The sequence below is a fragment of the Elephas maximus genome, chromosome 24 (genome assembly GCF_024166365.1).
Source record: "Elephas maximus indicus isolate mEleMax1 chromosome 24, mEleMax1 primary haplotype, whole genome shotgun sequence".
Taxonomy (NCBI): domain Eukaryota; kingdom Metazoa; phylum Chordata; class Mammalia; order Proboscidea; family Elephantidae; genus Elephas; species Elephas maximus.
Genome location: NC_064842.1, coordinates 34,450,710 through 34,477,167, shown reverse-complemented (window position 1 = coordinate 34,477,167; position 26,458 = coordinate 34,450,710). Strand labels below are relative to the sequence as shown.

Sequence of the window (26,458 nt, the reverse complement as noted above, 5' to 3'; positions counted from 1 at the left end):
CCTGAGGGCTCCCGGCGATTCAGGTCCGGGAACTCCTCTCCACTTCTGAACGGTCTCTTTGTCCCTCTGCCCCTCAGTTCGTTGTCTAAACTTGCCTTTGATGCTCAGGGCTCCCATTTTGTCACAAATGTACTTGTTTCACTTGTATTTTTGGATCTTTGTTGTAAGGAGGGGTTGCCGGAAGCGTCTGTCTATTCTGCCACCTTGGCTCCGCCTCTCTCTCTCCAGTTTTATGGGCAGTGGTTTGCCTGTTACCTCAAGCCTCTGATGGACTGAAGAAGAGTTGTTTTTCAACTTGTTCAGCCTTTTTTCTCTTTTGGATGGGAGTGATGACTTCCAAACGTTTTACATGTCACAGCAGAATCTGGAAGCCATGGCTTTCATTTTTAATGGCTTTGTATATTCACATAGTATGTGCATGTGTAATATAAACATGTGTTTATTAGCTAGCTTTCTAGTGATAAAGACGGAGGTAGTTTCTTGTATTTTCCTTTTTAATGGTAACACCATTGTGTTTTTGAATAACCCTTTTGCCCACTATTTGAAAGGAGGCACTATTTTAAATGGCAACGTATTATTTGATTCTGAGAAGGTATCAGAATTTATTCATTATACTACTGAGTTTGGCTACTCCCTCATTTTGGGTTTTGAATTGTGATTCGTAAATGAATTTACCTATCCCTCCTTTCGTCCCTCCCTCCGTTTCTCCTTCATCTGGGTTTGACTTCATCCTTAACTTTGTAAATGAATTTAAAACAAATGTCTGAATCTCTTCAGATACTGAACAGAAATTTGTTTGCAAAGGAATAGCTCTTTGAGGCCAGGGCTTCAAACCGGTTCTGCCAGGTTCAGCCGTGGTTGAGGAAGTATCACTGGAACAGACACAAATTTTTTAAATTACAGTGAATTAGAAAGATAACCAGATGGGAAAAATTCCAGGTGGAAGCCCTGCTGGAAACCTAATCTCCCTCTTAGAGAACAAGGGCAGTGTATGTGTTGCATAGCAGCCAAATGTCTTGCCCTCGGATTTTGAGCACAGTCCGAAGCCTCACTGCCCTGCTCAAAGATGGTGGCAGGCTGCACTGCTTACAATGTTGATTGCTCTCCTACAGCCCTGCCCCTAATCCAGTCTCATGCATCAGGCTCCTGAAGGGGCCTATTACGCCTTTTCTGAGTCTCCCATTCCAGGGCTTTCGCCTATAATTTTTCCCTTTTGGGCTATCTTTCTGGTGCCAAATCTCCCAAATTATAAAACTTCTGCTCTGTTCTTGTTTCACTTATGGGGCCGTAACTGAACCAGTTCAAACTGGTTCAAAGCCCTGCTTGAAATTCACCTATAAAAGCCATCTAATCCTAGAGCCTTTTTTCTTTAGTTTCCTAGTGCTGCTATAACAGAAATATCACAGTGCGTGGCTTTAAAGAACAGGAATTAATTTTCTTATAGTTTAGGAGGCTAGAAATCAGAATTCAGGGAACCAGCTATAGGGAAAGGCTATCTCTGTAGGTCTTGCGGAAAGATCCTTATCTCTCTCATCTTCTGTAGTCCTGGGGTTCCTTGGTTCCTTGGTCATCTTTATGTGGCATCTGTCCTTACCACCCCACCCCACCCCACCCCCGCCATTTGTGCTGTGCTTCTGTGTCTAATCTGTTCTTTTTTTTATAACTCAGAAGTAATACAGTTTAGGACATACCCTACACTAATAAGGCCTCATTAACATAACAGAGAACACCGTGTTCCCAAAGGGGATCATACCCACAGGTATAGAGGTTAAGATTCCGAAGTATTGGGGTGGGGGGGCGGAATTCAATCCAAAACACCATTTTTATTTTCATCAAAGTAATCCTTTGGTGATTTTTTGAAATTCATCCGTGAATATTGATAACATAGTAGTACACTTTTCTGTTTTGCTTGATTTTGCTAATTTATGTCTTCCCATAAGATCATAAATCTAACTTGGATTTTCAAATCTATATGTATTTGTACTTAACTATTAATTATAATCCTTTCTCTTTTCTTGTTTGGAAATGCCAGTGATTTGTTTTGTTTTTGCTTCTCCCTTGCATCCTTAAGAATCAAATGCTGGAATGATACACAAATTCTAATGTCTGTCTGTTTCAGATGCATTAACATCTGCCGGTATTTTAATATTTTCTTCCCTCTGCTCTCTTATGGAGTCCCTTCCCTCCCACCCCCACCCCCCCACCCCCGCCATGGGAATTAAGTGTTTAATTTATGTTTATTTAATTTATTTCTGAGCACAGCTTTGGTTTGTTTAATTTGTTTCTGAGTGCAGCTTTGGCTGAGTCAAATGTTATTTTTAAGTCTACTTTTAATTGACCAAAATATTGTTATTTCTCACAAGTTTGGAATTCTACTTTTGGTTTTTTTTGATACATGCTCATTTAGGAAAGGTTTTCAAAATTCTAAGAAGTTGAGTTTCTCATTCTTTTTTCCTGTTTAAACTTAAGTCATTGCCTGTTCTTTTAACTTCATTGTGGTTAGACATTATCAACTTTATGCTTTTACTCTTTGGAATACATGGAGGCTTTTGTTTGTAACATGATATTGATGATACCAGTAGCCAATACCTGTAGTTGAGTTTTTGTTCTAGGCACAATGTTAAGCATTTTGCAGGCATTACACACTTTATCCTGATAACAACTCTGTGAGGTGGGTACTACTGTTATTGTTACTATGGTTTTATAGATAAGGATACTGAGAACCAGAGGTTGCAAATGTATTTGCAAAGGAATTGTTTAGGAAATGGTGGTGACAGCAACTGCAGCTTGACTCTAGAATCTACTGTCGTTAGTGCTGATTTCTGTAAATATTTAATGGGTGTCAATTAAAAGGCTCCTAGTGTCCCTGTTTTAAAGTTAAAATGTAACCATTAAATCAACCTGATTACACTCAAAGTCTCTTGATCTTTATTATTGTCCATTTGACAGTATATTGTGAAGTCCCCACTCCAGTTGTCTGAGTTTCTAATTACTTCTAAAAGTGTTTGATTTATATATTTTAATACTGTGATTTTGGGTATAAAACATATATGTATCATCATTGTGAATTATACCTTCATTACCATAAAATCACTCTTACATTACATCTAATAGTTTTATTTCTTTTGCTGTACATTGATTTTGCATAATGTTAATATTTTACTTTATTTTGCTTATTCTTTGTATTTTTTTGTCTTAAGTTTTCATTTTGGGGGTATCATTTTGTTTTAGGATTGTCTTTTGTAGGCAACTTGATGTTGTATTTTAAGTCAATCTAACTTCTGAAGTTTAATAGGACACTTAGCCATTTTCATGTTTGGTCATTCTATTTTTTTCATGTTTCCTGCTTTTTCCTTCATTTTCTTTTATCTCTTACATGGAAAATTTGTTGTTTTACTTTATCGGCCTTCGGTTTTGTTATTTGCTCTTTTATCTAGTGGTTAAGATTTGTTTCCTATTTCTAATTCACCTAGTTACAATTTTTAATGTTTATAAAAATTCAACAAAAACATGTTGATAATTAGAAAAATACTGGTTTTATGTCAAGAATAAAATAGTAAATATTTTAAAGTAAGGAAATAATGTTTTTATTTCTCCCACACACTTCCTGGTTTTTCAAATATTATCTAGAATAATAGACATAGATTATTGCTGTTGAATATTAAAACATAATCCTATTTTAAGAATTTTTTCATTTGTATGACCATATTTATACAAGTCTGATTACACTATAAAAATAGTTCTAATGCTTTCTACCATTTTATGTCATAGTTGAGTTCTTTTTATTTTTTTAGAAAACTTTTAGTGATTTTACAGAAAGCTCATGTAACTGAAATATTTTCTGAGTCCTTGCTTACCGGAGCATTGCCACCTGAGAATTACTTTCCATTCCCTTCATTCAGGAATGATAAATTCACAATGCAAAAAATTCTTGTGTTACATCTTTTTTTTTTCTTTAAAACTCTGTATATATTGTTTCATTGTCCTCTGGTGTTTAGTATTGTCGAGGAGAAGCCTGAAGCCATCCTGATTGTGTTCATTTATTATATCAGCTAGAGTACTTTAAGCAAAAAAAAAATTTTTATTAAATCATTTAACAAGAAGTCAAAATTCGAAATCCTAGATTTGTTCACTTGCCCTGGAAGCTCTTTCAGACGTTCCTTACGCCCATATTTGGTAGGGTGGTGTTTCAGCTTCATCCTTTCACCATATGTGGTTGCAAGAAGGCTACCATAGCTCCATGCATCTTGACCACTTTCAAGGCAGGAAGTAAAGGTGTTTAAATTGGCCTTTTCTTTAGTACCTCTCTCCTTGTATTAGCAGACTTTTTGTTATAATCCACGGGCCAGAACTATGCCATGGCTATCTGTGTCTCTGAAGACTAGGGAAATAGTGTGTCTTGACCAATCATAGTCCACCCCTGGGGCTTAGCAGTTTACTTCAAACAAAAACCATAAGAAAGGAGGGAGAGGGAGTTTTTTTGTGTTACTAATTATCAGTCATATAAGTATTCTACCTTTATCTGCCAGTGTATGCTGACAGAAGTTTAAAAATGTCACCAGGCTACTTGTCAGCCAGAATAAGCTATTAAGATCATCACCAGATCTGGCAATTTTCCTTCCCAAGTTTTCTCCCCTGTTTTCTGAAAGCCCCCACTGCCCACATAACCACAATCTCTTTCTCCTTTCTTGGCCCTTCTTCAAGTGTGCATAGGAGACATTTCACTGAACTGTGGAATTAGAAGGTCTGAACATAAATATAGTAACTAACAGTGTTTAGGAGCCCTATATCAAATATTTTATCATACTTTACCATTCTGTCATCAGCTAGAAGTCAGTTTTTTCCCAGGATTCTGAAAGAAATGCTGTTACATTTCACATGAGCACGGTTTAAGGGAACCAAACAAATTATGCTGGCTTTGGTTGGTAAGAATGTGTACAGTTCATGCCAAGACAAATGTGGGTGTTGTGTTCTTATGTGGAATGTAGATAAATAAACTAGGATCAAGGCAGCGGTGAAATAATGAATCTTCTACTTCAAAGTCACATTCTTATACATATCCAGTGACAAGACAAATCTGTCTGCCTTTCATCCTTGCGAGGAAACGGTCCCAGTGCAGCCTTTGATTACTAGTAACAGTAGTGTTAATTGAAAAGTTGAATCTTTACCTTAAGCAAAACCATAAAACTGTATTTACGAGAATGGAGGTACCCTGAAACATCGTCCTTGATATTACTTAAACTTTTTGAACTTACTTAAACTTTTCAATCAGAACTGCTGCTGAGTAGCCACACAGACTCCATTATTTGGCCTATGTTTTAGTGGGAACACTGATTTGAGGGGAAAGAAAGGGGTATAGGATAGGAAAGAAGGGAAATGAATTGCCTGAATTATCCTTAAGAGGGAAACTCTAAGGATTACTACTTTTAGACAGATAAAAAATGAAGCAGATAAAAATAAAAAACATCCTTTCTCAGAACAGTGAAAATGTGAACTAAACCCTCAATGAAAATGAAAACCAGAGTTCATATGTCACAGGGGAAAACGGTGGCACCCAGAGGCAGGGATAAGAGAGGTACTAGAGCTGAACAGTACGTTTGGTGCCAGATGCCCTCCAAGAGGAAAAGAAAAAGGAGAAAGAAATGGTGTAGTAGTTTTTATTACCTGACCGTAAGTTTGTTCTTTGATCTAGAGAGGGCTGCCTCTTTCCTGGCATTAGGAGGAATAGAAGTTTAAAGTACAGTGTGTAGATCATCTCTAAAATTAACTGCAGCCAGAATGGTGGGAAGAGGTGTCGTTTGAAATACACTTTGAGGGTGTATGGAGCGCTCAGATGACTCTATCCAGGGCAGTTATTTTCTCAACTCTCAACATCTCTTAACTTTTGAAAAAGTTTTCTGTTAAAACCTAGTCTCTGTAAAACTACAGGCAGTAAAGGGCAGATGATCCTCTTTGAATGAAAGAACAGTTTCATTCCATCAAATGATAGCATGTTTAAAGTGTCCAGTGGAGAGCCAGTGCATTTCCTCCTCAGGTAGAGAACCTTCCTCGGATTTCAGGAAAGTGTTTCCCTGGGAAGTGCTGAGACAGTGGAGTGTTGGGTGAGAGAAGGGGGGGTGGAGGCGGGGATTGCTCTGTTTGCCCTGGGCCTTGTGTGCCTTTTGCCTCTGGAACCCTTGGCCTTTCATAGGGATTAGAGGCCTTCAGAGTGTGTGCAGTCAGTAAGGTAGGCTTGAGTTTCCCATGTCACAGGGAAAATAAATATTTTGTTTTAGATGTTTCATATGCAGTTCAGAATGTAAGAGCTTACAGTATGTGAGAAAGTTTTATAGACTAATAATTTCAGCGTGAGACAAGCCTGTGGTGATTAATGGGACTTACTCAAATCCTCTTGCCTACCAGATTTTTAAGAAGCTTAATTTCGGATGGGTCCTGCAGAGGTTTTTAAATATCTTAGGATTTGGTTCTTTTCAGTTTTAGGAGATTTCTCTATAATCTCTCTGGCTATTAGGACTCATCAGAAATTAGTTGATTAGGTGGGATATTATGCCATGATCACTGTTTGGAGGATTATTATGAATGTGTTTTAATTAAATGAACATTATGCAACAGTTATTTAGCTGCCCACCCCCCCCTCCCCGCCACCCTTTCTGGTTCCATTTCCAATTCACATTCTCTATCTAAAAGCCAGCCTGGCTTCCCTAGAGCAACACACCATGAAAATGGTACTGTGAAGCTGACCATTTCGTGTGCCTGGCACAGATTATTGCTGTTGAATATCAAAATATAATTAATCTTGTTTTAAGAATTTTTTTCATTTGCATGACTGTTTTGTTTTTGGATGGCCCAAGCAGAAGTGCCCTGGGGTTGAGGGAGGCATCTTGGCTTAGTGTGGCCTCTAAGTGTTCTTCATACTCTTGAGGTTTGTGGTGGTTGTGGGGGTGGGGGGGGGTGTTGATGATCCTGTTTCTGAGTACCCCTCCCTCCTTGTAAATCCTGACTGCAGTATGGGCTGGATCTTGTTCTGAAGAAGCCCTGGTCATGTTTGGGCCTTGTTCCAAAGGGTCTCAGCCTCGACCCTCCCAGTGTTGGGCTCCACAGCTGTGGTAGCGTTTGGGACACAGTGCAGGCCTGGGTAACTTCACACATTGTGAACACTGGTCCTCGAGTCGTGTGGAGAGGGGGACCTGAAATCAGTGTCTTCTGGGAGAGGAGTTTTTTAACCTCTGTGCTATCTGGTCCCTATCAGAAATTATTAGAGTATATAATTCAGAAGCTTCCAGATGACCCTAATCATGGCTGCATTGGAGAATTGTTGTTGCTAATAATCTCTCAGTCTCAGTGCGAGTCTTGTGGGTAAGTGTTTCTTAAAATGAGATTTCTTAAAATACCAGCATTAGAATCACCTTGGGAAGGGCCGGGGGACTTAAAATTCCAATTCTCGGGTACCATCCAGACCTACTTATTCAGAATGGGAGAGGCAGTGGAGCCTAGGCACTGCATTTTAGAAAGCTCCTGGGGTGATCTTCATGCTCATTAAGCTGTCAGAGCTGCTGTGGTGGTCAGAAACCCATGCTGTGTGAGGGGTATGTGCTGGGCCGCACAGGGCACATGGTCAGCTCCCACCTGGCGGCACCCCCGGTGCACAGCAGAGACATGCATGGGGAGTCCCAGCTGCCCATGGGGACCGTGTGCCTGGCTGCCAAGACACAGCCACAGAGACAGCAGACTTGCCTCTTATTCCTTTAAAATTGAAATTGTTTAAACATTTTTAGGTTGTGAAGGCAAGGCAACAGAACACATCTGGTCCTCTCTTAGGTTACCTGCTTTGTTAAGAACCTTTGTCCCAGGCGTCCTGGGGTTCATTGGCACCTCCTGCCACTATCCTATCTCCAGATGTAAGCAGAGGGAAAGGAACTGTGAGGCAACAGAATCTACTTTAATCTGTTCTTCTGTTTTTTTAGATTTCCTGACCCAATTTATTGCTGTCTGAACTTGACCCCTACAAGGTACTTTCTCAGTTAGTTTCACTATGACCTGTGGGAGCATATGGAAGCTTGGATACTTTCCATGCTGGGTCATACCTCCAAATTGGCTTGAGAAACCAGAGGTAAAAGAAGCCACAGCTGCTTCCTTTGTTGCTCTGTCTCCCTGACATGGGCTCCAGGTGTGTGTTCTGGCATGGAATGGAGGCCAGTGTGTTCACTGGCATTTCTCCCCACTTTACCCAACCTTCTCTTGAGTGCAGAACTGCCTTTGTTCCTCCACTGATAGAATGGGATCAGCTTTACAGCCCACTGGGGTGTGATGTGGGCTTGTTCAGGCCCCATGCTGTGACCCTGCTGCTCACATGTTCAGGAATTTGTGACATGCATCACTCACACTTACTGGTGGGAGCTTTGTCAAGGAGGCTCCACTCATGTGGGGGCGTATGGGCAACCTCCACATGCTCTTTGGAAACAGGGATGTTACATTTTCTTTTCTGTCCTCCACGGTCACCGAGAGGCTGGCCCTTCATAAACACTGTCTTTGTGAGTTCAGTGTTGTGCCTGTGTGCTGCCGCTCCTCTGGTGAGTGTTAAAGCTAGGGCCTCTAGCGCTCCCATCTCCATTAGCTGCAATGGCAAATGAGGTTTCATATCATTAATAATGGGTAACATTTACCCAGCACTAACAGGTGTAGAAAACCCATGCTCAGGGCTTACAGAAGAGGGTTAGTATGTTAAAAGATAATAGGAAGAAAAGAATTAACTATATAGAACCGAATTCTCATTTTCATATCCAGGAGATGTATAACAGTTTATATTATTTTTTAAACAAAACTATGTAAGAATGCCTACTTTGTACAAAACTGACATCTGATTGTGGCCCTTGTACTTCAGGAACTGATGGTGCATCACTGATCACCATGTGGTAGGAGACAAGGGCAGAGCAGGGAAAGCTTCGCAGAGAAATGTGCAGGTGCCTTCTGAGAGAGTGGAGGAGAAAGAAACTGGTCGAAAGTTAATGCCTACCATGTCAGTCTCCCCAGGGAAGCTAGGGATTATGTCAGGCCCAAGGAGAGAAATCTAACCTTAATCGTTCTTCTGTGCTTGCAGTAAGAATGTAGGGAAGGATGGGTGGTGCATTGATAGTGGTTATGCTGTGGGGCCACAGGTAACAAGGCCAGGAGGGTGTCTGGAGGTGGAAGAGGGTTCTCTGCCAGCAGGCCACACCCACATAAACACCCATGTGGACACCCATGTATGTAAACATCTTTGTGGATGCCTGTATAGACAGCCATGTGGAGGCATGAGGAGAAAACTGTATTTTCCTCACAAAATCATAGGTTTTCGCTGTGTGATTTTCTTCTAGCATATTCTCTGTCCTAAGGGCATTTCTCTAACATATACTCATATCATAAATTTGACATAGATGTATAACACACACACATACCTAGGGAAATCACATTTCATTTTTGGCCAAATTTCAGTTATTTGTGGTAATTGGGAAAGTATCTTAGGTAATGGAAATATATGGATAATCTTTGAGTTTTACATTGTCATTTTGCTTTCACTCATTTCACACCCCTTTTCATTAGTTTTCTGTGACTTTTAATGGACAGCATTGTTGATGCTATTCACATTCTCTTATTTTCTCTTTGGTCAGGTGAAAGTGCTATTGAGCAATAAAATGCTGAATATTTTTAAAAGTACAGAAAGCAGAGAACAGGAAATAGAGAACACAGTTATGGATTATGTTCATTGTGTAACACAAGTGGATGAACTAATTCCTGTTGACTCAGAGTGACTGACAGGAATATAAAATACTAAACAGAGAACAGGGAAAACATTTTGAAGATGATCTTGTAGGCCAGATCACTTGGATGGTACTCACCGGAGTAGCAATAGTAGTGGAATCTCATTTGCAACTTGAGAATTTTTTTTTAGTTGGAAGGGATCTTTCAGATATGACTAAGGATGAGGAAAGAATTTTCCATGGCTAAAGTGACTCCACAGTTCTGGAATTTAGTCATTCATTGTCTTTTCTGTGTTTTCTGGTGAATATCAGTCCCTAATTTATTTTAGAAAATAAGATGGTAAAAGAGTTCATACTTTACTGTTCTCCTCAGTTCCAGAAACCTAGTAATGAAAGATCAAATGAGAGTAATTTATCAAGAACACACAACCAAGATCTTAAAAATAGTAAATTGCAGTTGAGACACAGAGAAGAGATTAAGAGGATATAATATATGTCTAACAAGAAGGGGTTTCAAAAGAAAAGAGTGAGAAATTATGAGTTAATTGTTGACAGTTTCCTGGATTTGGGGGGGTGAAAAAGAACTCCAGTCCTTAGTTTGAAAATGTACTTCAAACACAAGTGGAATAAAGACAAAATCTGTATCTAGATACATTGTATTGAGGTTGGAGAACATCAAGGATAAATGGAAAATCTTAACTAGACAGGAAAGACATAGTAAGGAATGAGGGAATGACAATTAGACTAACTCCAGATTTCTCACCAGCAAGAATATAGGTCAGAAAATAGTGGGATAATATCTGCAATATAATAATGAAAAATAACTGTTAACCTGAAATTTTATACCCAGATGAAATCCTACTCAATGGCAGAAAAAGAAAAACATTTTTTAAAAATACTAAAATGAAGAGAGTTAGTACTCATAACTTTAAATTAACTAACATGTTTATCAGCAAGAAAAGTGAACCCAGAGGAAAGGTATGGGATATAAGAATCCGTGATGGGCACAGCACAAATGGAATTTAAAAAATTTGCATAGGTAGGTTAGCTTAGTGGAAATTCAGAACACCCATTCTGGAGCAAACTGCCTGTGGTCGAATGCCAGCTCCACCACTTACTAGATATGTGTCCTTGGGCAAGATACTTAACCTTTCTGTGCTTCAGTTTCCTCATCTGTATGAGAATAGTGATACCTACTTTACAGGTTGTGAGGATTAAATGAGTAAGTATGTATAAAAGTGCCTAGAACAATGCCTGGCATAGTTTAAGCATTATGTAAGAATTAGCTATTGTTATCGTATAACAATCTCTCTTAGAATAAATACCAAATCATCAGGGAGAAAACAAGAAAAGTATAGGACTTTATAGTTCACAGAAGGTAGGTAAGGAAGGGAGGGAAAAACAAAGAAATAAGTTGAAATAATTTCACTTATTATCAGCAGGTGCAATAAATATAAATAGGGTAAACTTGCTTATGAAAAAATTATCAGATTGGATTTTGAAAGGCATAATCCAGTTGTATACTCTGTAAAGAGACATAACTGAACATACACATTGTTAAAAATAAAGAGGTGGAGAAAAATACATTCAAATACTAACCAAAATAAAGCTTATTAACATAAAGCAAAGTAGTATTTAGGGCAAGAAAAAAAAATTAAAGAGGAACATCACATAATAACAAAATGTGTAATTCACCAAGGATATATAACATATTATGGGTATATGCAAAACAGCATACGTGTATATAGCATATACAGCAAATTCTGACTGGTTTATAAGAAAAATCGACCATTTAGAGTAAGAGATTTTAACACATCTATCTGAAACAGCTCAAACAAAATGAAAGATTTAGGAGATTTGAAAAATAAAATTAACTATATATTTTATATATATATACGATGCAAAGAACTTGATTTGGCCTTTGTCTCAGTTCCTGAAAGATAGTCATTGGAATTTCTCAAGCAATCAAAATGCTTTTGTTTTTTAAAACAGCCAGGAAGCATTTAAATGTATGCAAATGAGTGGGAGCCCCAAAGACAGTCTCTTGCAGCTAACCTAAGGAAGGGAGGGGGCATGATGCAATCAGTCATGTACATTCAGTGAGTCTATCAATCATGGCTATGAAATGAAGCCAGTAAAAGCCCTGGACATTGAAATGCCCTGGAGCTTCCTGCTCGATGATGCGTGTGGGACGGCCACATGCCTCTGGGGACATGAAGCTTCGTGATGAAACCCCCTCCTGACCTCTCCTGTGCATCTCTCTGTGTGTATCCTTTTGTGGTTATATTAAAATTTTTATAGTGAGTATAGTCCTCTCTGTGAGTTCTATGAGTCACTCTGGTGAGTTATTGAACCCACTGGGGGCAGTGAGCCAGCAAGGGCTGATGTCTGCTTATTTGACAGTTGGAAGGACTGAGTCCTTCTAACTTGTGAAGACACTGCTTTGGGTGGCTGATGGTCGTGGGAAGGCTGCACCAGGAGGTGATCTGAAGGACACTGTCCTCTTAACTTGTAAGGTCTGACTTAACTCCAGATGGTTAGGGTCAGAGAAAGAAAGTGCCACATGAGTAGCTGGTGTCAGAGATAATGGAGAAGTGGGAAAGCAGGAATATCAATAATCTTTGAGAACTAGTCTTATTTTTATTTGTGATATGTGAGTGTATCTAACAAATAGAAAATATATTGTATTTTAAGTACTTACACAAAAATTGATCATGTACTTTGTCACCAAAGAAGTCTTGTACTTCAAGGAAATCTTATGCCACCATGCAATTAAATAAGAAATCAATAATGAAAAAATAGTCTATGAGATGATTAGTTTGGAAACTAAAATCCACTCCTAAATAACATATGAAGTAAATAGAAAATTGCAACAGCAATTATATTTGGAACTGCACAACAATGAAGGCGCTACTTATCAGAACTTGTGGGATATAGCTAACATGTTACTTAACAGGTGCATTTATAACCATAAATGTTATTTATTATAAAACAGCAAAATCGGAAAGTAAGTTAGGTGCTAAATAAGGAAAACCTAAAGAAAGCAGAAGGAAGGAAATAATGAAGACAAAGAAATTAATGAACTAGAAAATAAATGATAGAGAATTATAAAAAGCCCGCTCTTTAAAAAATGCAAATCTATAATATTTACAAAAGTAGATAAAGCACAATGAGATAATATTAGAAATAAATAAAGCAATTATAATTATAAATATGGTTCATATTTTTAAAATCATTAAAAAAGGTATGTAAAATTTTTTGCAAATAAATTTGAAAACATGGAATGGATAATTTTCTAGAAAATATTATAAAAAATAAGAAATGAAAAATATGAATAAATACAAAACCATGAAAGAAATTTTCAGAAATGAAAATTTTGCCTTCTCAAAATTCACAAGACTCCAATGGGTTTGCATAAAACACTGGCTCTTTTAGAAAATACAAAAAGAGAGAAAATTACCTGCCTCTTGAGGGTTATACTACTTTGTTATGAAACTACAGAAAGAGTATCAGAACAAAAATTATAGATGAGTCACTTTTGTGATTATAAATAACCCAGTGCTGTCGAGTCGATTCCGACTCATAGCGACCCTATAGGACAGAGCGGAACTGCCCCGTAGAGTTTCCAAGGAGCGCCTGGTGGATTCAAACTGCCAACCCTTTGGTTAGCAGCTGTAGCACTTAACCACTAAGCCACCTGATTATAGATACCAGAATACCTAAGCAAATAATAGTAAATCTGCAGCATTGGAAAAGAATTACCATAGACGAAAAGAGTTTATTTTAAAAATCTAAGAGTGATTGAACATCAGAAAATTTACTGATACAGTATACTTTCTGTCTTGGTTATCTAGTGCTGCTGTAATAGAATAGCACAAGTGGATGGCTTAAACAAACAGAAGTTTATTCTTTCACAGTCTGGTAGGCTAGAAGTCCAAATTCAAGGCGTCAGCTCCAGGAGAAGGCTTTCCGTGGGCTCTGGAGAAAGGTCCTTATCATCAGTCTTCCCCTAGACTAGGAGCTTCTCAGTGCAGGGACCCCAGGTCCAAAAGATGTACTCTTCTCCTGACACTACTTTCTTGGTGGTATGAGGTCCCTATGTATCTCTGTTTGCTTTTATATATCAAAAGAAATTGACTTAAAGCACAGTCTAATCTTGTAGATTGAGTCTTCCTCATTAACATAATTACCTCTAATCCCCCCTTATTAATATCATAGAGGTAGGATTTACAACACATAGGAAAATCACATCAGATCACAAAACAGTGGACAGTCACACAATACTGGGAATCATGGACTAGCCAAGTTGACAGATATTTTTAGGGGACACAATTCAGTCTGTAACACCTTCTTAATGGATTAATGAGAAAAACTATATAGATACATAAAAAATGATCAGTAAAATTCAGCATTCTTAAGGCAATTTCTTTAACCTGATTGAAGGTTATCTGTAGAACATCTATAGCAAACGTTATCCTTAATGGTGAAAATCTAGTGCATTCACTTTAAATAAAGATAGGAGCAAAGTTGAGATGTCCTTGACTACCACTGTTTTTATTGCATATTGTACTGGAGGCTCTAAATATTAATGTAGTGAGGCAAGAATCATAAGATGTTGTTATGGATTGAATTGTGTCCCCTGAAAAATATGTGTTGGAATCCTAAGCCCTATACCTGTGGACATAATTTAATCTATTCTAATATAATCACTTTCCAGAATGCAATCTGATATTATGTAATTAGTCAGTTGAAGTCATACTGGGTGGCTCCTGAACCTGATTACTTCTGAGTTACATAGAGCAGCATAGACACAGGGGTGGTCACACACAAATGGGGAAGGACAGATACCATGTTAAGATCATCTGCCATCCAAGAAACCAAGAAATGTCCAGAACAAATCGACGTGGCCTAGACCCTGATTTGGACTTTTAGCCTGAAGACTGAGAAAATAAACTTTGTTTCTTAAAGGAAACTTGTGGTATTTCTGTTACAGCAGCACTAGGAAAATAAGACAAATGAGTAAGAAATGGAAAGGAATAGAGAAAATGTAAATGATTGATAGAGAATCTAAGAAAACCTACACACTACCAGAACTAATAAAGAGCTCAGTGAGGCTGCTGAAAATACATGGTCTACATAAAAAAACCAGTATCAGTACTGGCCTATTAGAAAATATAGCGGGAAAAGAGATCTCTTTCTTTATAACAAACAGAACTCTAAGGTACTTAGGAATAAATACAGCAAAAGATAAGGTGGACATTTTAGAGAAAATCACAAAGCATAATTGATAGACAGTAAAAAAAAAAAAAACAGAATTATAGAGATATTATCTTCAAATTAAACTATAAATCTAATGCAGTTAGAGGGTTTTCTTTTTTATGTAACTTAAAGAGCTTATCTTTAAATTCAAAAGAAAAAGCTAAGAGCTGCAAATAGCAAATACAACTTGAAGAGTAACATAGAGTGAGGGTACTTGCCTTGCCAGATATGAAGACACTTCAAGGACGCAGTAATTAAGGCAGTGAAATATTGGTGCAGGGTTATACAAATAGACTAGTGGAACAGAAGTGGAACCCAGAAATAGACATGTATATAAAAGCATGTGATGACAGTAGTGACATTACAAATCAGTGATGAGATAATGAACTCTTACGTGATGCTGGGGCAACTGATTATCCATATGGGGAAAAAATAAAATTTGATTATTTAGTCATACCATTCATAGAAACAAAGTATAGGTGTATGGAAACCCTAAATGTTAAAAACATTTATAAAATAAAAACATTAGAAGAAAACCTATAAAATATATTGATGACCTTAGATTACAGAAGCTTTTCCTGAATACTACCCTAGGGGTTAAAAAAAAAAAGGGGGTACAGATTTCAAAATTCAAAAGTATGTTTAAAAAAAAAAAGTATGTCCAAAAAACAGCTGTAACCAAAAATAAAAGATCCACAGACTTGAAGATTTTTGCAGTGTATATGGCTGATAAAAGATAATATCCAGAATATATAAATTCCTGTAATCAAATAATAATGAGGTAAAAAGTGAGCAAAGAGTATGAGCAGGCAATTAGCAGTAGAAACAATCTAGTCAGCCCACAAGCATGTGAAAAGATTTGTGGCCTCTCTAGTAATCAGAAAAATGAACATTTAGATGATAACAAGAGGCTATTTCATACCAGTCTGGTTGACACACTTTTAAAAGTTTGACGATTTCAAGAGATGCTGAGAGTGTGGAGCAATATGGAACTCACGGACTATGGGTGTGAGTGAAACTTGGTGCAACCACTTGAGAAAGCAATTTGGTTATATCAAGTAAAGTAAAAAAATATACATGTCTGTGACCAAGCAGTCTCACTTGTGGGTAAACAATATGGAGAAACTGTCTCATGTATGTAAAAAGAATGTCCTTTGCTGCATTATTCCTGATAGAGGAAAATTGGCAACCAACAGAAAAGGGATTAAAATGTGGCATGTTTGTATAATAGAAAGCTATACAATAGAAAGCTATACAGCAGTGAACGTGAATGAATTAGAGCTGTAGGAATTGACTAGATAGATGGCAGTGGGTTTGTTTTATCTAAGCGATACTTCTCCCAAGAAATGAAAAAAAGCAAGTAGCAGCTCAATATCGTCCATATAAAATTAAAAATAATATAAAACAATACTAGGTACTATTTATGAATATACACCTATGTTGTTTATAAAAACCATGCATAGGAACAATAAAGCACCAAATTCAGGATAGTAGCTACCTCTGATGAAGATGGGATGGAGGGGAGAAGGGACATAAAAGGGGCCATAATAACTATTACCTGTAATATCTTATTTCATTTAAATATCTGAATCAAATGCCACTGTGGCAAATTATTAAGATTTGATAAAGCTGAGTGGCAGGTAACGGTGTTTGTGTAATATTCTCTATGCTTCATGTTCGAAATGACGTACACACACACAAGTGGATGATACATGAGGTTGCCTGGGAAAAGCAAACTGGCTGACTCTCTTCCCAAAAGGCCTCAGGAGGTTCCCTTGGTGAATTTAGCTTGGTCCAAGACTTGAGCCTTAGCTTTGCAGACCCAGAAGTTTTGTTTGCTTGCTTGCTTTTGTCTATTTGCTTCCTCCCACCCTCACTTCCTCTCTCACTTCTTCTCTTCCATCTTTCCTTTTTTATTTTTGTTCTTCCTTGCATTGTTTTGTTCTGTCAGCAAATCAAAGCTAGGGGGCAGACCCAAATAAAATAAATTCACAAATTAAGTGAATCTAGAATGTCGATCTAATTTTTTTTTTTAAAAGAGAAACACGGATCCCAACAACCAGAACCTTGAAATACGGTGTTCTTTTTTTCACTTCAATTTTTTTTTTTTCTTTTTGTAAATTTTTGGCGGTGGGGGGCTTTAGGTGAAAGTTTATAGAGCAAATTAGTGTCTCATTAAACAGCTAATACACAAATTGTTTTGTGACATTAGTTGCCAACCTCACAATGTGTCAACACTCTCCCGTTCTCTGCCCTGGGTTCCTTTTTCCATTTGTCGAGTTTTTCTGTCCCTTCCTGCCCTCTCGTCTTTGCTTTTGGGCTGATGTGCCCATTGGTCTCCTATACATGAATTGAACTATGAAGCACCGTGTTCACGTGTGTTATTGTTGGCACTGTAGACCTGTCTAATCTTTGGCTGAAAGGTGAACCCCAGGAGTGACTTCAGTGCTCAGTTTAAAGGGTACCTGGGGGCCATACTCTTAGGGTTTCTCCAGTCTCTGTCAGACCAGCAAGCCTGGTCACTCTCTTTTGTGTGTGTTGGGTGTATGTGTGTATGAATTTGAATTTTGTTCTATATTTTTCTCCCACTCTGTCTGAGACCTTTTATTGTGATGCCTGCCAGAGCAGTCGGTGGTGGTAACCAGGCACCATCTAGTTGTTCTGGGCTCAATCTGGTGGAGGTTATGGTAGTTGTGGTCCGTTAGTCCTTTGGACTAATCTTTCCCTTGTGTCTTTGGTCTTCTTCATTCTCCTTTGTCCCAGCTGGGATGGGACCAGTAGATGTATCTTAGATAGCTGCTCACAGGCTTTTAAGGCCCAAGATCCTACTCACCACAATCGGCTGTAGAACAGCGTCTTAGACTGTGTTGTGCCAATTGAGCTGGATGTCCCCCGAGACTGTGGTCCCCAGCCCTCACCCCAGTAGCTCAGCCTCTTCGGGCATTTGGGTTTGTAAAGCTTCTGTGACTTTGCCCTCGTCAAGTTGTGCTGACTTCCCCAGTATTGTGTACTCTCTTACCTGTCACCTAAGTTACTGCTTATCTACTATCTAGTTTAGTGTTCCCTCCCCACCCCTCCTCTCCCTCATAACCATCAAAGATTGTTTCTTTCTGTGTGTAAACCTTTTCTTGAGTTTTTATAATAGTGGTCTCATATAATATCTGTCCTTTTGTGATTGACTTATTTCACTCAGCATAATGCCCTCCAGATTCATCCATGTTGTGAGATGTTTCACAGATTCATCGTTGTCCTTTTTGGTTGTATAGTATTCCGTTGTGTGTATGTACCACAGTTTGTTTATCCATTCATCTGTTGGTGGGCACTTAGGTTGTTTCCATCATTTTGCTAGTATGAATAATGCTGCAGTGAACGTGGGTGTGCATGTCTTTTCGTGTGACAGCTCCTCTTTCTCTACAATGTATTCCTAGGATTGGGATTGCTGGGTCGTATGGTATTTCTATCTAGCTTTTTAAGAAAGCACTATATAATTTTCCAAAGTGGTTATACCCTTTTGCATTCCCACCAACACAGCTAAGAATTCCAATCTCTTGGAAACCTCTCCAATATTTGTTGTTTTCTGTTGGTTTTTTTTTTTTTTTTTTTTTTTTTGATTCGCGCCAGTAATGTTGGGGTAAGATGGTATCTCATTGTGGTTTTGATTTGCGTTTCTGTAATAGCTTATGACCGCGAGCATTTCCCCATGTGTCTGTTAGCTGCCTGAATGTCTTCTTTGGTGAAATATCTGTTCATATCCTTTGGCCGTTTTTTAATGGGATTATCTGTCTTTTTGTTGTAGAGGTGTTGTCCTATTTTTTTTAATAAATTTTTATATTGTCTGCTGTCTCCGAGACATGCAGGTATTATTTTCTTTATTTATTGTAGGTTTGTTTGTTTCGTCCTGCTTTTTTGTTTGGTTTGGTTATGTCTGGCCGGGTGGGCTGGGTGTGCTTTGTTGCTTGCTCGTCTGTGGGCACAATACTTCTCATCACCTTGTCCAGGTGTGCAGGGCCTGTAACTCAGCTGTGGTGCGGCAGGGCAGGTCCAGCAGCAGGGGAGGGGGCCCTGGGTGTGTCGGTCTCATACTTCTATCTCCTATTGGTAATTCCATGGAGGCGCCTTTCTGCATGTGGGGTTGTTGGTTTTATTTAAAGATGGCCAGGCTGAGTCATGCTGTTTGGTCAGGAACCTCCACTCCATATTTCTATTCCTTCCCCATTTCCTATCAGTTTCTTCTTCTCTTCAGTGACTTCTGATCTATCGCTGTATCCCTTCGTGTAAGGTTCAGAGTTCAAGGATTGACATCGGTATCTGTTTTACTTGATTTCTTAGGTGTCTGTTGCAACAGGATAGCTTAGTGCATCTGTTCAGCCCTCCATCTCGCTTCTACCCTTGAAATGCGGTGTTCTTGCATACTTCTTGCATTTTGTCTCTACTGTTAACACCAGAAGTGAAGTCTTAATCAGAACACTTGTGAATGCACTAATACTCTGAGTCCCCATTACCAGTAGGGTTTCCTCCTACATGGGAATCTAAATCACACTCAAAACCAGGGGTGGAGTGATGGCTCCAGGGTAATGACATCTCCACATTCCTCTTTAAACCCTCCCCTGAAAATGCCCTAATGGCTTCCGGAAGTGAGTGAGCAACCACTGGGTGTAGGATAACCAGAAAGCACCTACCAAAGCTGGAAAGTTTTTTAACTTTCCCTTTTTGTCTTTTAAAATATGTATATTTCCCATCTCTTCTATAATAATAGACTTGTATTTGTATTAACATAAAAAATGTGTAATTACTAACCAATTAAGTTGCTTAGTATTTTCCTTACAAAATCTGAGTTAAACGGATGTTTTCAGGGAATGGAACATATTAACCTGTGAGTTTTTCAGTCTTTGTAAACCCCAGCTTAGCCATTGTGGGCATTTCACCGCAAGTGTGGTCTGTCTGTCAGCCAAGATTTCCTTTCCCTGGCTATGATTAGGGGTTTTTGGACTTTTTTTTTTAGTTAGTATGCTTCCATGTCTCCCCTTTCTTTCCATCCTTTGAGCTATTCTCGCAAGCGTCAGAATTCTTCTCCCCTTACACTGACTGCAGTGCTCTGCTCTGATCCATCATGTGTGGGTTCAGAAGTTTGTCTGGGAGGTCCATCTCATTTGCCTTGCATCCAATGTACCAGAGAAAGCTACACTCCAGCCTCCATGTCACTGATGACCACAACTGCCAGGTGCATATACAACCTTGGGTTAACGACAGCAGCCTTTACCCTTTTCAAGATCCTTTTCTTGCACTTTATTTCATTTTACCAGTACTCATCCAGACTTGTAAGGGCCGTGGAATTCATCCATTTCGCAGATGAGGAATGATGTGACGCAGCTAGTAAACAAAGTTACCGCATGAGGCCCTTTACATAAAGGCTGGTGGAGTGAGGATGAAGAATGATGTACTGTGGGAGAGAGTACAAAACAAATTGCTATTTCCCTCCCCGCGCTGTAAAACAGCCCCTAAATTATTAACCAGGAGCCCTACCTTCCCAGCCTGAAGAGCCTGCATTGATGATTTCGTCAGTGTCTTGGTGTACCCCACTTATAACATCTGCATCAAAGAGAAATCTGCCCAAGGGATAAACCCTTTCATCCAGACAGGCTCAGGAGTACGTTGCTGTCTGGATTAGCCATTTTCCCCATTTTCAGTCAGTTGCAAGTTCAGATATTGATAGCCATCCTATCGCAGAGAAATTTGGCAATAGATTAAGGATTTAAAAAAAGATCTCTGTGTTTCAGTTTTTAAGGTATTCATTTTACTAGACAGGAAGTTACCAGAATGATCGGTTTCAGTGCTAGACTTTTGGAAAATCTGGTGAACTCGGGCCCACATAGTCTACCCCAAAGCCACTTCCTCTCTCCTCAGCCTCACTGCTTATAGGTGTGGCTCTTCGTCTTCATGCTTAGCCATTCTCCTCGAAGAACAAAGCTAACTTTTCCTGCTGCTGACTTCAAATAAACTACAGGTTCTACCTGATTCTCGAAGAAAACTCACGTATGAAAGTCCCCGAGCAGCCACCTCCTTGTGATTAGTTACTACATTGGGCATTCCTGCACCACCTCTGCAGTGGCAAAGACGGGTTTTAGCCGGGGCCTGGCTGTTTAAATGCATACTTTATGCTGTTTCTTTTTAAAGCAATTCTTCATACCGCCTCCCCCCACCCACCCCATGCTGCCTCAGTGTTGGGACTTATTATCAGAATTCATATACATATATACACTCACCAAGTCTAACTGACGGGAATAAGACTCTCAGTTTTTATCGTTACCCCTCTTCACCTTAAAAATGGGATACCTCTTAAGTCTCCTGATTGCCAGTTCCCAGCAAAACTGGATGCCTTATGAATATGTAGAGGAGTTATAATAAAATCATATGAGTGCAGCAGCCCTGTGTATTCTGACAAATGCTTCCCAAGCCCCAGGAGACTTCCACATGCTCCTGGAAGACTGGTCTTCCTGCTGAGAAGAGGAAATGAGAGAATAGGACGTGATTGGATCAGTTAAGTTTACTATGATTTAAGCATGAAAAATGCTTCCTTCTGTCTCTTTTTAGATTCTTACATGGCTGGATAAGCCCATGTTCGGTAAATCACTCAGAACAGGTCTGCTTGGCTCAGCACTTCTTGCTGTGCTAACTGGGACCTAATTGCCTTGGATATAGGCTCCCGCCTATCATGGAGCTTTCATTTCATTAGCATTACAGATTGGGTTCTTGGAGATGACTTTCCGTGGTAATTTGTTTACTGTTGAACCTTGCAGCTTTTCACATTTATCTAACGCAGTGTGCTAACTCTTGAGCTTTTGTGGGGTGGGGGCTGCAAAGTAACTAGCCTATCAGTCTATTTGTCAATAAAGACAGCCATCAGGAGCTATAATGAGATACAATGTCAATTCCGGAATGCATTTTTTTTCCAAACAAGAATTACTGGTATATTATGCAGTTTTCTCATGATTAATTAAAATCAAGCTATCCATATAACTAAGATGAACAAACAAAACCCACTTTGTGACTCTGACATTATTGCTTTTTAATTGCTTTGCTTCTCTGGCTCGTTTTCAAAATTTGCTTATCTAAAGTAGTTTTTCCGGATCATTAAAACACACAAAAAACAAACCCGACAAAATCCGGATCATTAGTGAAAAAAAAAAAAAAAAATCCGGATCATTAGTGAGTATTATTGCCTATTGAATATTGAAACCCTGGTGGCATAGTGGTTAAGTACTGCAGCTGCTAACCAAAAGGTCAGCAGTTCGAATCCACCAGGCTCTCCTTGGAAACTCTACGGGGCAGTTCTACTCTGTCCTCTAGGGTCGCTATGAGTTGGAATCGACTTGACGGCAGTGGGTTTATTGACTATTTTCCTCTAAGGTGCACCCGTTCGTGTGCAACTGCTGGTCACCATCCAGCAGCTGTTGAAAGTTCACTTCAGTCCATAACTACTTAAACTTTTTTTACCAGTGGCTGTGCTCCAAAGATTCTGTCTTCTCTCTCCTTTTCCCTGATTCTCACTTAAGATAGATATTATTTTTCATTCTGGGAGCAGATAATTCATGACTGTGGTAAACTGCATTAAAAGCTAAAGAATAAAACAAGTTTTTTAAAAATGCATCGGTCTCTTGGAACGTTTTTAGCTTCTTGGAAACCGTTGGTGGTTGTGTCAGCTCCAGAGTGGTGGACAGTACTCACAGATGAGGGTGTTGGCACACAGGGACCCTCCACGTGGTGGAAAACCAGCAGGTCCTTGGTGGTACAAGCCAGGCTTCTTCATCCTCTCAACCACTGGTATTAAGCTTGACAGTTCAGAAATGATGTCCCTGAGGTCAAAGATATTTTCGCTCTCCACCCCATCCCCTTTTCCAAATGGGTATTGGTAGCAACATCAATTTAGTAGCTAAATGCACTCAAACCACAGTTTGACTCTTTCCAGCAATCCTCAGAAGGTACAGTATTCTATCAGGATTCTCTGGTCAACATTCTTAAAGTCTTTTGGCCCTGTTAAAGGCCATTGACTTGGGTGATGAGGAAGAGACTGTGGTAATTCAGTCTGCTGAGCCCAATCCTACCTTTATGGGTTATTTTTGTCTCTACTGTATAATACTCCAACATCTTCAACTTACAGCTATCAGAGTCCTGATTTGAAATATAACCATTCAGTGCCCATCCAATCTTGTCTCTGTCTGTGGACACCAAACTTCAGAAGTGCCCTATTGTAATCTTCTCATACTTTATAGGCCAAGCCCCTGAGTCAGCCTTACTCAAAGATAACACCAGAGTTCTTTCAGTATTATTCAGAGTCAACAGAGGTGACAGGTTCAGGTCCCGTTGTTCCATACCCTCATCCCCCACTTCAGCTTGTACACCTTCATTTGTGAAATTTGGAGATGGCCTGGCAGGGTGAGGGAAAGGGAACCTTGCTGCCCAGGATAAGGGAGTGTGGGCACTGGTGCTGGTGTTGTTGGTGAGAGCCAGGTCCCCAAAAATCATATAAATACTACACACTTGTGGTAGACAGATTAGAAAACAGGCAAACAGAAGAGAAAGCAGCAACACACAGTTGGTTCCACCACTCAAATAACCACTGTAAATTGTGAAAGGCACATCTATTGAGGTGTGTCTGCACATGGGTATAAAAGGAACTTCACTATTTTAAAACACTTCTTTTTCTTAGTGTGTTAGAAACATATTAGCAATATGTTACTTTTCACTGAAATCTTTCATCTTTTAAAATGTAGCTCCAGTTGTGTTTTTCTGTCTCCTTATGTCCCCTTGGCATTTTATCTCAGAAAGGCCAGTGACTTTTGCAAATAATAATACAATCATAGACAGTCCATCTTAGCAGCCTCATCTGCTCATCCCCCAAAGGGTCTTGCATGTTATTCAGAATATGGCTTTTCTCTTCCTTCAGGTGTCAGCGGAAGCAATGGCGGGTGGGCCTCCCGGCCACCAGCGTGGTGATCACATTTCACAATGAAGCCAGATCAGCCTTGCTGAGGACAGTGGTCAGGTGAGGCCAAGCGTTGCCCACCTATGCAGCTATTGGAGGCAGTACCTGAGGGATGCTGGGCATGGGGCCATGGGTCCAGGCGCAGCCAGACCAGGGCTGTCGGTGGGCACACACACACACACAAAAAAACAAAAACCCATTGCCATCGAGTTGATTCTGACTCTTCAGGACAAGGAAGTACTGACAGCTCTTCTGGCAAGGACTTGGGGTCAAAGATATGAGAGCTTATACCCCAAGTTATACCCACAAAGGCCTGACAGCCTTTATCATTTTGTCTTCTCAGTGTGCTTAAGAAAAGCCCACCTCACCTCATAAAAGAAATCATCTTGGTGGATGACTACAGCAATGATCGTAAGTCTGATATCTCTCTCAAGTTTTGCCCTTTTTGCTACCAGCCTTCCTTACCTGTGGGTGCAGATGAATGATGAAGAGGCCAGAGATAGGGGCGATAGAAAGAAGAGATGCCTCTGGAATGGCCCTAGTGGGGCAATCAGGCGTTGTATGATCAAGAATTACTGTGCTTGAGCGCAAAACACCTCTGTTAAACCTTGATGCTCAGAGTGCTGTTTCTTTTCTTTGCCTAGCTGAGGATGGGGCTCTCCTGGGAAAAATTGAGAAAGTGCGGGTTCTTAGAAATGATCGGCGAGAAGGTAAGACTCTTTCTTTCATTCAGTACCAAGGCAGCTGAATTCTGAGTTAATCCTGAACCCAGTAATAAGTTAAAGAAATATTTCAGCTAAAAAAACAGTTAATTGCCTAGGCTTTTTTTTTTTTTCATTTCCATGTCCTTGTACCTCTCTCTACCAGAGCCACTTGAGAGCCTTCTTCCAGGCAAACTTGGAAAGGATGTTAAAGCTGAACTAATTGAAACTTGTATATACTAAGGCAAGAGTGCAGATTACATTTTTATTTATGTATTTAGAAAATTGGCTTCTCTCTTTATTTAACAACCTGGGACGTCTTTATGAGTCAGTAGCCCCTTGAGTATTAGAATTTAGAAGAAAAACAAAGATTTAGTAACATGAAGATTAATGACTGCATGCTCCAGGCATCTGATAAAATAACTGGGATTCACGTTTGACAGCCTCCTGAAGATGAATCATCCCAAAAGGGAAAGAGCACATCAATTACATGCTTATTCAATTTTGCAAACACCAAAGTCAAAACTGTTGTCAGTTTCCTCTGTGCTGAAGCTGGGCTCATCGAGTCTACTGGCAGTTGTAGGAAAGACTCTAAAGGGGAAAGGGTAGCTTTCAAGTATCTGGAGAGGAAGTTAAAATCACAAGGTAATTAATGCTCAGTGCTGCTGGTACAGAGCTTAGTGGCTGCATTCTAGGCTCCCCTGTGGGCCGAAGAAATCTTCCAGTGTAAGAAAGTTGCAAAGCTTTAGAACATGTGTCATTTTGGCTATATGAGGGTGACACTGTTGATCCTGGAGCGGTGGTTGTGTTCCTTGGTCAGTGTGTTCCGATGGGAGCATTTTTTTTCTCAGCAAAAATCTAATTAACCAATAATGTGATTGAGCCTGTTTGGGCAATGCCATCATCATGTTTTAACAAACTAAGATCATCAACCCAGTTGTTCGAGATACATGAGCAATGGGATAGGCCTTGTCCCTTAGCAGGTTCTCCTTGGGGACAAACATCAGCCTCCTAAGCTTAGAATAAACTAAAATCTGGGATCTACTGCATTATTTTTGCCCTTAAACAACCTAAATAAATAACTTCATGAATTCAAACCCAGAATGTCTGTCACCCCACCACCTGAAAAGGAAAAGTGATAAAAGAAAGATTACTTATGTGTTGGTTTTGGAGAGGGAGTTCATGGGAAGCCAGATTGTGGAATAAATGAATAAATGAAGTATGAGGTAGTTGAGTGAGAAAACACACACACACACACGTATTTCTTTTTCAAGGGTCTCCTTCCTTTTAGATCTCATGTATTTTAAACATAAGCACTGGTACTTACAGTGATGCTACTAGGTAAATGGGTAAGTCCATTCTGTAAAATGTGGCAGTAAAGGAGGAGCCTTCCCTAACTATTAGTGCCGGGGATTTTATTGTACCAGTGAATTATCTGGGGAATTTAAGACCATGCCTTGGCCCCACCCCCAACGGAATAAATATTTCTGGAATTTTAAGCCTGGGACGGGGGCATCTACATTTTGAAAAAACTGCTTAGATGATTTTGATGCACTTTGAAGGCTGAAGGCCTAGTTCTTGTATCTCATTTTACGATGAAAGTATTAAACTGCAGAGGGTTTAAGTGACCTGCCCAAGAACACACAGCTCTTTAATGGCAGCTGGAGGGCCAGAGCCATATTCACAATAAGTTCAGTCTTTTTTCCTGCATTTATCAAGATGATCAGATGGTATTTCTTTTTCAGTCTGTGGATATGGTGAAATTCACTGATTGATTT

General features: G+C 39.4%; 1 protein-coding gene across 1 annotated transcript in view; it reads left to right on the top strand.

Moving 5' to 3' along the window:
- The window catches only part of GALNT2 (polypeptide N-acetylgalactosaminyltransferase 2), a 269,778-nt gene that overhangs the window by 195,188 nt on the left and 48,132 nt on the right, over positions 1-26,458 (top strand). Inside the window, exons 4-6 of the mRNA XM_049868655.1 lie at positions 23,941-24,039; positions 24,323-24,390; positions 24,624-24,689. Coding sequence (XP_049724612.1) covers positions 23,941-24,039; positions 24,323-24,390; positions 24,624-24,689 — 233 coding nt within the window. The remainder of the gene's footprint in view (positions 1-23,940; positions 24,040-24,322; positions 24,391-24,623; positions 24,690-26,458) is intronic.